Raw genomic sequence first — 15,070 nt, 5'->3', positions numbered from 1 at the left:
TTTTTTTTTATTTTTTTTTTTTTTTTTTTTTTTTTTTTTTTTTTTTTTTTTTTTTTTTTTGGTCCATTTTTATTCATTCAAATTAACGTGCACATTATTAGTAAAAACCAAAAGAATTACACAGACAATTTGTTTAAATTTAAAGATTTAAAAAAAACGGAAATTAAAAAAAAAAAAAATAAAAAATAAACAAAATAATAAAAATTTAAAATTAAGTAAAAAAAAAAAAAAAAAAAAAATTATATACATATAAATTGTATAATTTATATAATGGAAAATAAATTTGAAAAATGGTAAATTAATAAATAAATAAATATATATATATATATAATATTGAATAATAAATTAAATAAAACGAATGAAAAGTGAAAAATGAAAAATAAAACATGAAAAATTCTTAATAATATTATATTGAAATATATATATATATATTATATATATATGTACATTAATTCAAAATCTAAAGACATTTAATATATATATATAAAGAAAAAAAAAAGTGTAACAAAAACTTATATATATTAGGTATAAAAAAAAAAATTAAGTAATCTCATATATAATAAATACATTATTCTATTATTTATAATAATACACATATCTTCTGTAGATAAAAAAAACTAAGCTGTAAAATAATTGTTTATGAATTTTATTCTATGAAAATTTCTTTTTTCATATCTTAAAATTTAGATGGTATGTATATTTTATATATTTTTTTAAAAATATATACAACAAGTTAATATATATATATATATATTTGTATTTATTTATAAGTACTTCTATTTCTTATTTTACATATAAAACAGTAATATATACATATGACAATAGAAATATATATGTTTATATACATTTTTATCCTTATTTTAATTTATTAAATGTGTATACTTATATATTACTTTATGAATAAAAAGTATAGCTTTTGCTTTTCCTTGTTTTCACATATATATACATACAAATATATATAAAATAAACAAAGAGTATTAATATAAATTTTTCTTTTAAAAAAAAAAAAAGAAAAAAAAAAGTATATTATATATATATATATATATATATATAATTTCGTGTTCTAAAATATCTATATATATTTATATAATTATATATATGTATTATGTTTTTATATGAATATGTACTTTGTTTTTATATGAATATGTACTTAAAAATTATGGTATAAATAAAAATCATATAATTTTTCTCAACATATTCATAATATAAAAAATGCAAGGAAAAGAACAATATTATATATTTCTCATATGATAAAATAATATAAAATAAAAACATTATATATAAATACATAGGAAATTAATGTTAGTGTCATAATATATATATATATAATAACAATGCCCAAATATTTTGTTAAGAGCAAAGAATAAAATATATTATAAATGCTTTTAAACAATCATAGGAAAAATATTAGAACTCTTATATAATATATATATTATTATATATATATATATTTATACTTATGAATTATTTTATGAGGACTTTTTATAAGCTCATATTTCATATTTAAATAAATAAATAAATAAAAAATATAATATATATTTTCCCGTTTTTCCTTTATATAATCATATAAAATTAATTTTTATGTTTTTTTTTTTCTTTTTTCTTTCATTTTTCATATTGAATTTACATATTTTTTATTTTTATAAACAGAGCTATATATTTTCATTTATTATATAAAAAAATAAAATCCGGAAAAATGAATCTAACATGTTTACAAATAAATATCCTTGTGGTAAAATATATTTAATTATAAATATTATAATTATATTTTTATATATTAAAAAATATATAATATATTAGATAAACTATGACGCATGCAAATGAAACATATATAAATATATAAATAACATTTTGATAAAATAAAAAAATGAATACCTTATATATGAATCATAATATATTATATATATGTTATATATTATTTATTTTTTTTTTTTAAATAAACCTTTTTTTTTCTCTTAATAATATATATTATAATGATTTTGTAAAGGATTTCTTATAATAAAAAAAAATATAATTTATATCCATAAATTATATATTTATATATATATATATATATTATATACAGCTTTGTATTATTTTGTATAAGAATACACAACATTATATAAAATGAAATAAAAGTTTATTAAACTTTTTTTTTTCTTTTTTTTATGCCCCTAGTTATTGTATACATGGTAAATACAAAGATGGTATTTTTATTGTATCCTATGGAATAAAATAGGACTATTAAAAATATGATAATCCATTATAGACCTGTAAAATAAATTTATTCTTTTATATATATCATTACAACAACATTGTAAGTTACAAATTATAGCTGTAGGTCATCGATATGTAGTTAACATATATGTATTATAATTATATAAATTATTACCTAATATATTATAAAATAATATGTTATATTTGTATTTTTAATTTTCATTGTGTTCATTAAGAGAAAACCTTTTTTGTAAATCATATATAATATATTTTATTTACTTTTATAAATATATTAAACACAAATGAAACAAAAAGAAAAAAAAAAAAAAAAAAAAGAATACATATATTTGAAGACATATAAATATATATAATATATATAATATATATATATTTTTTATTATATATATTCTTGGAAATTCTATGTAAAATTATTATAATATTTATATGATTAAAAAATATCTGTCCTTTTGAATATTAAATCAACTTCTTTCTTTAAAATAAAAAGAAATGTTTATATAAGGAAATTTTTTTTGTATTTTATATATGTAGGTAATTTTTCACATTTTTTTAATAAATTACATATCTTATATATACAAATATTCCATATATACAAGTGTTGCAATATAAATAATTAAGCTTTCCTTTTTTTATAAATTTATAAAAACTATATATTTCACATTATATTACAAAAAAGGCAAAAACACGTCCAACTATGATATAAAAAATTTCGATAAATGAAATATTTAAATTTTTTAATAAAATAAAAAGTAAACACCTTTTTAAAAAATACATAAAAAAAGGAATGTAATAAGAATAATATATGAATAAAACAAAAAAAAAAAAAAATGAAAAAAAAATTTTAAATATATAATTAAAAATATTGTATTATGTATTTTTATATTAACTTTATAAAATACCCTTGAAATATAACTGTGTTTTATTAGGTTAAAAAAATATTATATTATGATATATACATAAAATAAATTATATATGGGGAAGAGAAGATGTTGTAGGCATATTTTACATATATATATATATATATATATATATATATATATATATAATATATTATTTATTTAAAATATATATTTTTTAGCTATTATTATTATTTAATTTTTTAAAGGATCCTTTGTTTTCAATTTTTCTTATTTATAAATTCATTATATATATATAAATAAATAAATATACAAATAAATATATTTATATATATTATTAATTATTAAATATATTTATTTTTATTTTTTATTAGTAAAGTATATTTTGTATTTGTAATGATTATAACGTCTCCATATAAAAAAATAAATAAATAATAAAAATAAATTATAAAAAAAATAAATATTATTAAAATAGTTGACAAGTATAATAATACAACATATATATATATATAATATATTTAAGATATTTTTATTTTGTGTGATTTGAATAATTCGTTTAATTTATAATACAAAGGATTTTTTTTTTTTTTTTTTATAATATATGATTATATTTATGAACATATTTAAAATGATTCGTTTCTATAAAAAATAAAAAGAACAGCTCAATATATATATATATATATATATTTATTTATTTATTTATTTATATTTTTATAATATATTCCTTTTTTTAATTTTTAAAAGATGTCAATTATTAGCAATATAGAAATTCAGAAGAAGTTTTTTGACTTTTACGAAGGAGACAAGAATGTTTATTTCTGCAAAGAATACGAAGCGTTTTTATGTTTATGTGATAATAACTTATATTGTTTTAAGATAGATGAAGAAAAAAATTCCAAATATTCAAGTTTATATGATATTTTATACCCAACATGTATATTAGAATCTTGTGTAGATATAGATGATATAAAAGAAAATTATCAGAAAAAATATTTAAATAAACATTGTATTTCATTATTTAGTTCTATTAGATATTATTATTATTGCGATAATAATGTATTTTTATCAACCGATGATAATAATATACATCATTATTTAATAGTATATAATAATAATAACATAAAAGGGAATGGTTCATATGATGATGATATAAAAAATGGAGAAGGAGTAAACAATAATAATTATAATAATAATAGTAAGGATATTTATTTATATGAAGGAAAAGAAGGTATTGAAGGAGAAAGTAATGGAAATGATTATTCTTATAGTTATAATTGGATACATTTAGAAAAAAAAAAAATATGGAAATCAGAGAATATTGTTGTATCATGTTTTTACTATAAAAATGATGATGCTAATGATGATGATGATGATTATAAAAAATTAGTTGTTGGATATAATAATGGTTTAATAAATGTATATAATATAAATACGTATAAATTAAAAATATCTTATAAAATACATAATACTAGGATTACAAATCTTAAGTTTTATAAGAATTTCATTATAAGTTCTGATGTTACAAAAAATATATTTATTTATGATATTATAAAAAGAGAGAGAATAATATCATGTGAAGATCATATGGGTGGTATAATTGACCTTCTTTTTTTGGAGGTCCCTAATGGAAAAAATGAAAAAAAGGCACAACAAAATGAGGTTGACAAAGATGGTATTCTGATTAATGAAGAGGATGATGATATGAGTAATGATGACAGTAACAGTGATAGTGATAATAATGATAATAATGATAATAATAATAATAATAATAATAATAATAATTATAGTGACGAAAAAAAAAAGATATATGAAAAGAATGAAGAAAAATTAATAGGTTTTATAAGTATCGGGAATGATAAAATTATGAATATTTGGGATTTGAATATCCTTAATTTATATAATGAAGAAGATATGAATAATCTGATTAGTAACAATAACTTGAGTAAAAAAAAAAAAAGTAAATCAAACAAACCTAATAAAAATAATAGTTTATTGAAATTTAATCCTATAAAACAATTTTACTTAAGTAGTGATATTAATCATGCTGTGATTATACCATCAATAATATTTCAAAATGAAAATAATGATGAAAAAAAAAAAAAAAGAAAATTTATCATTACAGATGAAAATATTAAATGGTTAATATTAACTCATGATAATGATGGAAACCTTCTATTTTATAATCCAATAAAAGGAGATGTGATATATAAATATAAAGAAAATAAAAATACTATTAATCCAAGTAATATAAGTAAATTCTTTTTATTAAAATATTTTTTATATATATTTAGAGAGGATAGTTCATTATTAATTTATGATATAAGATATTTTAAATTATTAAAAAATTATGTATGTAAATTAGAAGGAATTTTTGAAATATTATTTTTTAATCCTAATTCTGAACAGTTAATATCTGATCAAAAATATTCTATACATAACAAGCATGAAGATCACGATCAAGATGACGAAGAAGAAGATATGTTATATAAAACATCAAATGATGAAAAGACAAAAAAAAAAAAATGTGTAATATTATTAGGTGATAATATTATAAGAATATTAAAATTTAAAAATAATTTAATAAGTCAAAGATTATTAATAGGTCATGAAGATATTGTATCGTGTATAAAATTAAATGAAAAAAATTTACTATTATTTAGTGCTTCCAATGACAAAAATATATTTATATGGAGTTTGAGAAATTATTATTGTTTATATATATTAAAAGATAATTTATATCCAATTAATGCAATAGATATTAATTTAAAGCATTTTCCATCTATAACATTAGTAAGTGTATGTGAAGATAGTAGTTTGAGATTATGGAAGTGTAACATCGATGAGGAAAAGTTAAAGAAAAATAATAGTAATAAGAGAAAAAGGAAATTTGAAGATATTTTTGAAAATAAGGAATCTATTCAAAGTACATTAACAATATATCCTCACAAGGTTCTAATAAATGACATTGCCATATCTCCCAATTGTAAAGTAAGAAATAAAATAAAAAGATAATAAATGTTATATGTTATATGTTATATATATATATATATATATATATATATATGTATATATGTATGTATGTATAATTATGCATTAATGTTTATCATTCCTTTTATCATATATATATTATATAAACCTTTGCGTATTACGAAATATATATTATTTATATTTTATTATTTATTATTATTTATTTATTATTATTTATTTATTATTATTTATTTATTATTATTATTTTTTTTTTAGCTTGTTGCCACTTGCAGTAAAGACAAAACGGTAAAAATATTTGAAACACAAAACTTAAAGCTTATTCACATTTTAGAAGGTCATAAAAAATCTGTTCAGAATGTGTACTTTTCTAAGAATGATAATATCCTATACAGTAACTCATACGAATGTGTAAGAATATGGAGTCTTAACAATTTTGAATGTTTGAAAAGTATACAAAGTTTGGACTTTAATATTACTAGAGTATTAATATTAAATGATAGTTGTATGATAAATGGATATAGTAATGGAAATATAAGTATAATAAATATAAAGAATTGTGAAAAGTTATTAACAATAAATTATCATAAAGATAAAATATTTTGTTTACAAAGTTATGAAGATGGTAATAAAAATAATAATATTATATCTGCTTCAATAAATGGAGAACTTATATTTTTTAAAGATATTAGTGATAAAATAATCACAGAACATGTTTTTGAAAAAAGAAAGAATATCTTTTATGAAAACTGTTTAGAAAATTTGTTGAAGGAAAAAAAAATAAATGAGTCCTTATTAATTTGTTTAAAGTTAGATAAAAAATTTAAATTTAAAACTATAGTAGAGAACTATTTAAATTATTACACTTTTTCAATATTAAATATATTGAAAAAATATCAACATGAGTATGGTATTAAACAGCTCATAAATAAGAATAAACAAATAAATAATAGTAATATTCTTAATAATAATATAATTAAGAAAGAACAAGATTTTATTCAAACCAAAAATATAAATAATAATACAGTAACAGAATCGTCTATGGAAACTCAGACATCGATTAATAATAAAGAAGCACATCAAAATATTGTGACTAGCGAAGTAGATTATAATAATATGGATAATAATAATTTTTATAATATTTTTGAAAATTCCGATTTCTTAGAAAGTTATATTTTTAAAGAATTATCATATATGCAAAAAGAAGGCTTATCTGAAGAAGCCATGGATGAACAAAAAGTGAAAGAGACCGAAATAAATAAGAATACTAATATATATAATACAAAGGATGAAAAAAATGATCTACCCGCTATACATATAAACAATAATGATGATAATGATAATGATTATAATTCAAAGGAAGATGATAATTTTGTTTTGTTTTTAAAAAAAATGAAAAAAAAAAGTGAACATTCTTATTTCTTATATTTAAATAAACTTATGGAATTTATTACATTTTTTGTGGTTAATCATAGATGTGCTTACATATCTAATTTCCTTTTAAATAGTATAATTAAATATATCGATCATGAAGATATTTGTAAAATTAATAACTATCAATATTTTTTCGAGGTCTATAATAGTTATATACCACGTCATAAAAACAGGTATGTGAAGTCTTTGCAAAAATCCAAATGCTTTGAGCTTATTAATATTAATTACTATAAGGGAGACATAAAAATGATGAGTTGACAATTTGGATATTAACTGTGATCAAATGAACATAGATACATAGAAAGGAATAAATGAATAAATAAATAAATATATATATATATATATATATATATTTATGTTGTGTTTTGTTTTTATTTATTATTATATTTTTTTTGTTATTTAAAGAACCTTTATTTTTGAAATAATTTTTTTTTATAATTTTGTGTTTTAAAATTGTATATATGAATATATATTCAACATGAGTTAAAAAAAAAAAAAAAAATACATAAAAAAAAATGTTATTAATTTATACACAAAAAAAAATAAAATAAAATAAAGAGGAGTGGGGATTATATAATATATATATATATATTATATAATTTTTATTATATATTGAATATTTTTAAAAAAAACCTATGAGATAATTTAATAATTGTATTAGTTACTATATATGAAAATTTAAAGAAACCCTTGGTTACAACATAACTAATACATCCAAGTGTAAACATAACAGGCATTCCTACACAACAACAGAAATATAATAAGACTAATGACCTTTCTAATTCTTGTCTAAGTTTTTTAATAGTATTAGTAAAACACGATTTATCACATAGAAAAAATTCTCGATTATCTATATAGATATTGCTTAAATCTATATTATCAAATTGAAATAATTCTTCTATTATGGTTATGATATCTTTACTATTTTTATCTTTAAAATTAAAATTTTTTCTTAAGGGTAAAATATTTAAAAATTCTTCACAATTTGATGAATTATCGTTTTCAATAACATCACCTAATTGATCTATATGTTTTAATCCATTATTTCTAGAATTAGAATTATGATCATTAAAATTATATTTATTTATTTTTGTTGTTTTTTTTTTCTTTCTTTTTTCACGAGATTCATTAGAAATATGCTCTAATGGATTTACACTTATGTCATTATATCCCACTGAAAATGAACTATTTAATCGGTTAATATTAACATTATCATCATCATAATAATTATTATTATTATGGTGATTATGTTCATACATTTCTCTAGATTCTTCATTTAATGGTCTATTATTTATTAAAGAAGTATCTTGATTTTGTAAGAAATTGATATTTCTACTATTCCTTGACATGCTGTTTGTTGATACATCCTGTTTTATATACACATTCTCTTTATTTACCATAATATTAGTATGATTAGAAGAAGTAGTAGTTGTAGTATCAATTGATGCAGATGGACAAAGAATGTTATCTAATGAATATTGTAAATTCTTTAGAATATTTATCTTTCTTGATATATAATTATTATTAGTACTACAATTATTATGGTTGTTATTATTAATATGATGATGCTTTAAATTATTTAGATTATTAAGATAATTAAAATTTGTATTCATTAATAAATTATAATAAAAGGAATAATAAGTAAAAGAAAAACGCATATTTAATTGATACTTTTCTTTTAATGTAAGCATAAAAATTCTATTTTTGAAATAAAATAAATTCGCACAACTGGAACAGCTTATTAATCTATGCTCACATGATTGTTCATGCGCTTTTATTTTACTTTTCTTATCATAATATTCACATCCTAATATATAATTCTTACATCTTTTATATTCACATATATTTATATGTGTTTTGTAATCCTTAATTTTTATTTTCTCATTACATAAATGGCATTTAATTCTTATTTCTTCATATTCCTTCTTTTGTTTGCCTAAAAGAGGGTGTAAGCAAATATATATATTATATATATATATATATATATACAATATAGTATATTTTAGTTACAAAATAAATATATAACATTTAGAGATATGCATAAAAATTTTACCCCTTTATATTATAAATATCGTACCTGTTATTTTTTTTAAATTATTATGTTTAATTATTTGCTTGCATATTGGACAATTTCTTTTATGAAGTAGAGAATAATACATACATTTATAACAACTACATGAGAAAAAAAATAAAAGGCGAACATGTTTATAACAAGGAAAAGTTTAAAAAAATGAACTAAGACATTATTAATATAGCACATATAAATATATATATATATATATATATATTGATATATAGTATATATTTTTATTACTAACCATATGTGGTTGCATAATGTTATTACTGGTGTATCACATAAGTCTAAGCAGACTGAACAAATAAAATCTGTGAAAATAAAATTGTTTAAAATTAAATGATTATTTCTTTCAATTGTTTAATATATTTTCTAATAAATAAATATATATATGTATACATTTCATTTAACAAAAAAATATGTAATATAAAAGAATATGTGTATACATATTTGTTTCATTTTTTTTTTTATTATTATTTTGTACTTTCATAAATTTCTTCTTTCTCTAAACAGTTTGATCTTAAGAATGGAGAACATATATGAAATAGAGATAATATACTCATATTTATTATTTTACAAAATACTCAAATGACGAAAAATAAATTCTTTTATATAATTGGAATATTATTGGAGGCACAAAAAATATATATATATATATAATAGTTATATTTCATATGATATAATAATAACAAAACATTTTACATGGAAATTATTATAAAAAACGAAAAAAAAAAATTAAAAAAAAAAATTAAAAAAAAAACGAAAAAATTAATAAATATAAGAATATACATAAAAATAAATACGCTTCTTTAAATATTTATTTTTATAAAAATAATTATAATTTAATTTTCATTATATGCATACATAAAATACACATTTATGAAAATTTGTGATTTTAAAAAAATTTTTTTTTTTTTTTTTAAAAAGGTGGAGCAATAAATAATACATTCCTCTTATTTTCCTGCACATAAATATATATATATATATATATATATATATATATTTTATATAGGTATAATTTATATATATATATTTACTTTATTTTTTTTTGAGGATGGATAAAAAATTAAATACATATATTTAATATACTATTATTTATACTATTCTTATATATATATAGCATTATACATTATTTTTATATATATGTAAAAAAACATATTTTCTTATAATATATTAAAAGGACTCAAAAAAAAAAAAAATAAAAAAAAAAATTATAATATACATATTATTTATATTAGATTATATTGTTGATATATTTTTTTTGTTATTTATAGAAAAAAAAATTATTTAGTTGGAAACTATTTAATTATCTATATTTCACCAATGATTTTTTTTTCTTTTTTTTTTCAAAAATTCTCTACTCATATATGTAATAATATGTATAATATGTATTATATATATATATATATATATAATATATATATATATATCTAATAATATTTAATAACATATTATGCATTATATATATATATAAATATATATATATATATATATATTATATATATGATGTTATTATTATTTAATTTCTATAATATTCGTAAAACTCAAATTTTATTTTACTTCTTAAATATAATAATATATGTAATATCTTTTTTAATAATAAGATTTTGAAGGGTAAGGTATATATATATTATATATAATATTCATAAAATGTCATATATAGCCATAATAATATATATAAATATATGTTATATGTATATATGAACATAATATTATATATATATAATATAATATATTATAATTATATATATTATAAAGGTACTAAAAAAATGAACAAATATATTATTATATATGTATAAATAATTATACGGTATATAACTGTTTATATTATATATATACATATATATTTTAGATATAATTTAATAAATGTGATTATTTTTATAAATATTTTATATAATATTTGAATATTGAGTATAAATAAAAAATATATATTATAATATAATAATAATTTATGTATAATTTATTTAAATTAAATTAAAATTAACATAATATATATAATTTTTTATTATAAAAAAATATATATATTTTTTTTTTATTTATTCTTTTATTTATATTATATATATATATATATTGTATTTACTTGTATATTTTATCATAATTATATTTATATATATGTACTTTTTTTTTTAATTTTTTATTATTATTTTTTTTTTTTTTTTTACAAAACTTATAATAATATAATTATATTATCTTGTTCAGATCCTGTTGATTTATATGTTATATATAATTGATTAATATATGAATTATTATTATATTTTATTATATACATATTATTTTTATATATATAATTTTTTTTTTTTTTTTTTTTCATGTCATTTTATATAATTCTTAATATATGTATGTGTTTGTTTTTAAGCTTATTCATGTTTTATGAAAATATGATAAAGATATACTTACACCTTTAAATATTGAGTACGATATAAAATATTATATAAAAATTGTTATAGATATATATGTATAGTGGTTTTTTTATATTATATGTATTAAAAATAATTAGATTATGAAATATAATATAATATAATATAATATAATATTATTTTGTTCTATTTTATTTTAATTTTTTCTCTTCATTATTTTGAATATATATATATATATATATATATATATATGTTCTATATAAAAATAAGAATGTATGATGCTTTTATAAAAAAATAATGAAAAAGGGAAATAAAATAAAAGAATGATTTTTTTAAATTTATATGACATATAATATATACACAAGAACAAGAGAACAAAAAAAAAAGAAAAAAGAAAAAAATTAAAAAAGAAAAATAAGCACATAGAATATATGTGTACTAAATGTAATATAGATATATTCCATTGTAATAAATATATTATATATATATATATATATAATATATTATATATATGTATGTTTGCTTTTTCATATATTTTAACACATTTATTATAGAAAAAATTAAAATAAAACATTTTCCGTTTGTTACAGATTAAAAAAAAAAATAATAAAAAAAATAAAAAAAAATAAAAAAAAAAAATAAAAAAAATAAAAATAAAAATGGTATCATTAAGATTAGATAATAATAGATATATATCATTTAACCAGGATTATGGTTGTTTGTGTATGGCCAATGAGAAAGGTTTCAAGATATACAACACAAACCCGTTTACTCAAACATATAGTAGAGGTAATAATTTAGATGTATAAATAAATATGTGGAAATATTATATATATATATATGTATACATATATATGTGTTTATAATTATTTATATATATATATATATATATATTTTTTTCGCAGATTTGACAGATAGAAATAAGAATGGCTTATACCTAGCCGAAATGTTATATCGATGTAACATTTTAGCAATAACAGGCAATAAGAATGATAAGAAAGGGAAATGGGCAAAAAATGTTTTGATAATATGGGATGATAGACAAATGAGAGAAATAGCTAAATTAACATTTTCATCAAATATTATAGGTGTAAGATTGTTAAGAGAAATAATTGTAGTTATATTAGAATATAAATTATGTATATATAGATTAAAAGATATAATATTACTTGAAACGTTAAATACTTCAAAAAATGTATCAGGTTTATGTTGTTTATCTAATATTGATAAAAATATTATTATTGCTTATTTATCACCAATAAAAGGAAGAGTAAATATTCATATATTCGAAATAAATTCAAGTGAAAATATACATGAAGAATTACCTTATATAAATTTTAAAACAAATTTGAGTATATATGCGCATGATAATTCTATTGGATGTATTAATTTAAGTAATGATGGTAAATTACTTGTTACATCATCAACAAAAGGTACTATAATTAGATTATTTAATACCTTTGATGGAACATTATTAAATGAATTTAGAAGAGGTACTAAAAATGCAAAAATTTTATCCTTAAATATCAGTGAAGATAATAATTGGCTATGTTTAACTTCTAGTAGAAATACAGTTCATGTATTTTCTATATATAAAAAAAAAAGACCCTTAAGAAAGGTGGATATTATATGTAAAGGCAAAAATGTATCTCCACCAGCTTTATTAAATTATGAAAAAGAATCAAAAAATAAAAAATCTTCTTTAAAATGTTTATTACCTTGTCATCCGTATTTAAATAGTGAATGGAGTTTTGCTTCATATAAATTACCAGGCAAAAAAATTTCATCCATTTGTGCATTTGTCAATGATCAAAATTGTATTATTGTTATCTGCTCAAATGGAATCATTTATAAATTAAGATTTAATGAACATATCGGAGGTGATATGTTTAAAATCTCATCACATAGTTTTGATTAATTTTTAGTAATCCTCACAAAATAATTATGACCAATAGCTACATTTCATAAATAAATAAATAAATATATATATATATATATATATATATATATATTAAATTAAACTTTTTTTTTTTTTTTAATAAACTTTTTAATAATCCCCTAAAAGCAATATATATACATATAAATATATAGTTAATATATATATATTATATATATATATATATATATATATATATATTTGAACATCTTATTGAGCCCAAATGTGAAGATGGATGAAAAGAAATAAAAAAAAGGAAGATGTCTTATACAAAAATGAACCAAGTTTTTGATTAATATATATGTAACAAGTTGTTAAAGCAGAAAGAAAAAAAAAAGAAAAAAAAAAAAAAAAAATTAAAAAATTAACACAAAAATAAATAAAAAAATATATATATATATATATATATATATTCATTTTGTTTTATATTTGCTTTAAAAGAAAAAAAAAACAATCTATACCATTTGATAAATTTACACATATAATCTGTATACATATATAGAGAATTAATTGCCTTTTCCATATTGATTATATTACACATATATAGATTTATATATTTTCATTGGAACAATTTTATATCGATATTTCTTCCTTTTTTTTTTTTTTTTTGGAATTCTAAATAATATAATATATATATATGTATTTATTTATATATTTATGTACTTACCTACATAATTATCTTTTGAAAAATATATAATATTGCATTTTCTATAGAGAGCTAATAAAAAAAAAAAATAAATAAAATAATAATGATAAATGAAATAAAATCAAATAAAATAATAATAAAAAGAATAATTATTTATATTATTTATTTATTTTATTCATTTATATTTATTTTATTTTATTATTATTATTTATTTATATTTTTTTTTTTTCATTTTGTGTTTTTCTTCTTGGCTTATTTTTATGTTTAATATATATATATATATATATACACATATTTTTTGGAATATTAATTTTCCGCATATATAAATTTTAATTTTTTTTTTTTATTTATATTTTTATTTACTTTTTTTTTTTTTTTTTTTTCATTTATTCATTCACTTATTTTTTTTTTTTTTTTTTTTTTTTTTTTTTTAAAAAAAAAAAAAAAAAATAAATTTTTTTTTTTTTTTTTTTTTTATATATAATATATTTTAATATTTTTAAATTTTATTTTTTTTTTTTAAATGATTTTAAATTTTTTTTTTTATATATTTTTTTTATAAAATAT

At 16.2% G+C, this 15,070-nt stretch overlaps 3 protein-coding genes across 3 annotated transcripts; 2 read left to right on the top strand and 1 right to left on the bottom strand.

Annotated features, from left to right (window-relative positions):
• Window positions 1–3,815: 3,815 nt before the first annotated feature.
• Window positions 3,816–7,748, top strand: PGSY75_1013100 (putative U3 snoRNA-associated small subunit rRNA processing protein; the record flags this gene model as incomplete). The annotated part of the gene is made up of 2 exons (XM_018785896.1): window positions 3,816–6,059; window positions 6,315–7,748. 2 exons carry the CDS (start codon window positions 3,816–3,818, stop codon window positions 7,746–7,748), a joined length of 3,678 nt encoding a protein of 1,225 aa, XP_018641513.1.
• Window positions 7,749–8,095: 347 nt separating this feature from the next.
• Window positions 8,096–10,127, bottom strand: PGSY75_1013000 (putative zinc finger protein; the record flags this gene model as incomplete). The annotated part of the gene is made up of 4 exons (XM_018785895.1): window positions 8,096–9,426; window positions 9,568–9,662; window positions 9,809–9,875; window positions 10,049–10,127. 4 exons carry the CDS (start codon window positions 10,125–10,127, stop codon window positions 8,096–8,098), a joined length of 1,572 nt encoding a protein of 523 aa, XP_018641512.1.
• A 2,453-nt stretch (window positions 10,128–12,580) lies between these two features.
• PGSY75_1012900 (putative autophagy-related protein 18) lies at window positions 12,581–13,839 on the top strand (the record flags this gene model as incomplete). The annotated part of the gene is made up of 2 exons (XM_018785894.1): window positions 12,581–12,710; window positions 12,827–13,839. The coding sequence occupies 2 exons, from the start codon at window positions 12,581–12,583 to the stop codon at window positions 13,837–13,839; spliced, it is 1,143 nt and encodes a 380-aa protein (XP_018641511.1).
• Window positions 13,840–15,070: the final 1,231 nt, after the last annotated feature.

This window comes from Plasmodium gaboni, chromosome 10, assembly GCF_001602025.1.
Source record: "Plasmodium gaboni strain SY75 chromosome 10, whole genome shotgun sequence".
Taxonomy (NCBI): domain Eukaryota; phylum Apicomplexa; class Aconoidasida; order Haemosporida; family Plasmodiidae; genus Plasmodium; species Plasmodium gaboni.
Note: the sequence above shows the minus strand (reverse complement) of the source record. Positions and strands in the feature narration are given on the sequence as shown.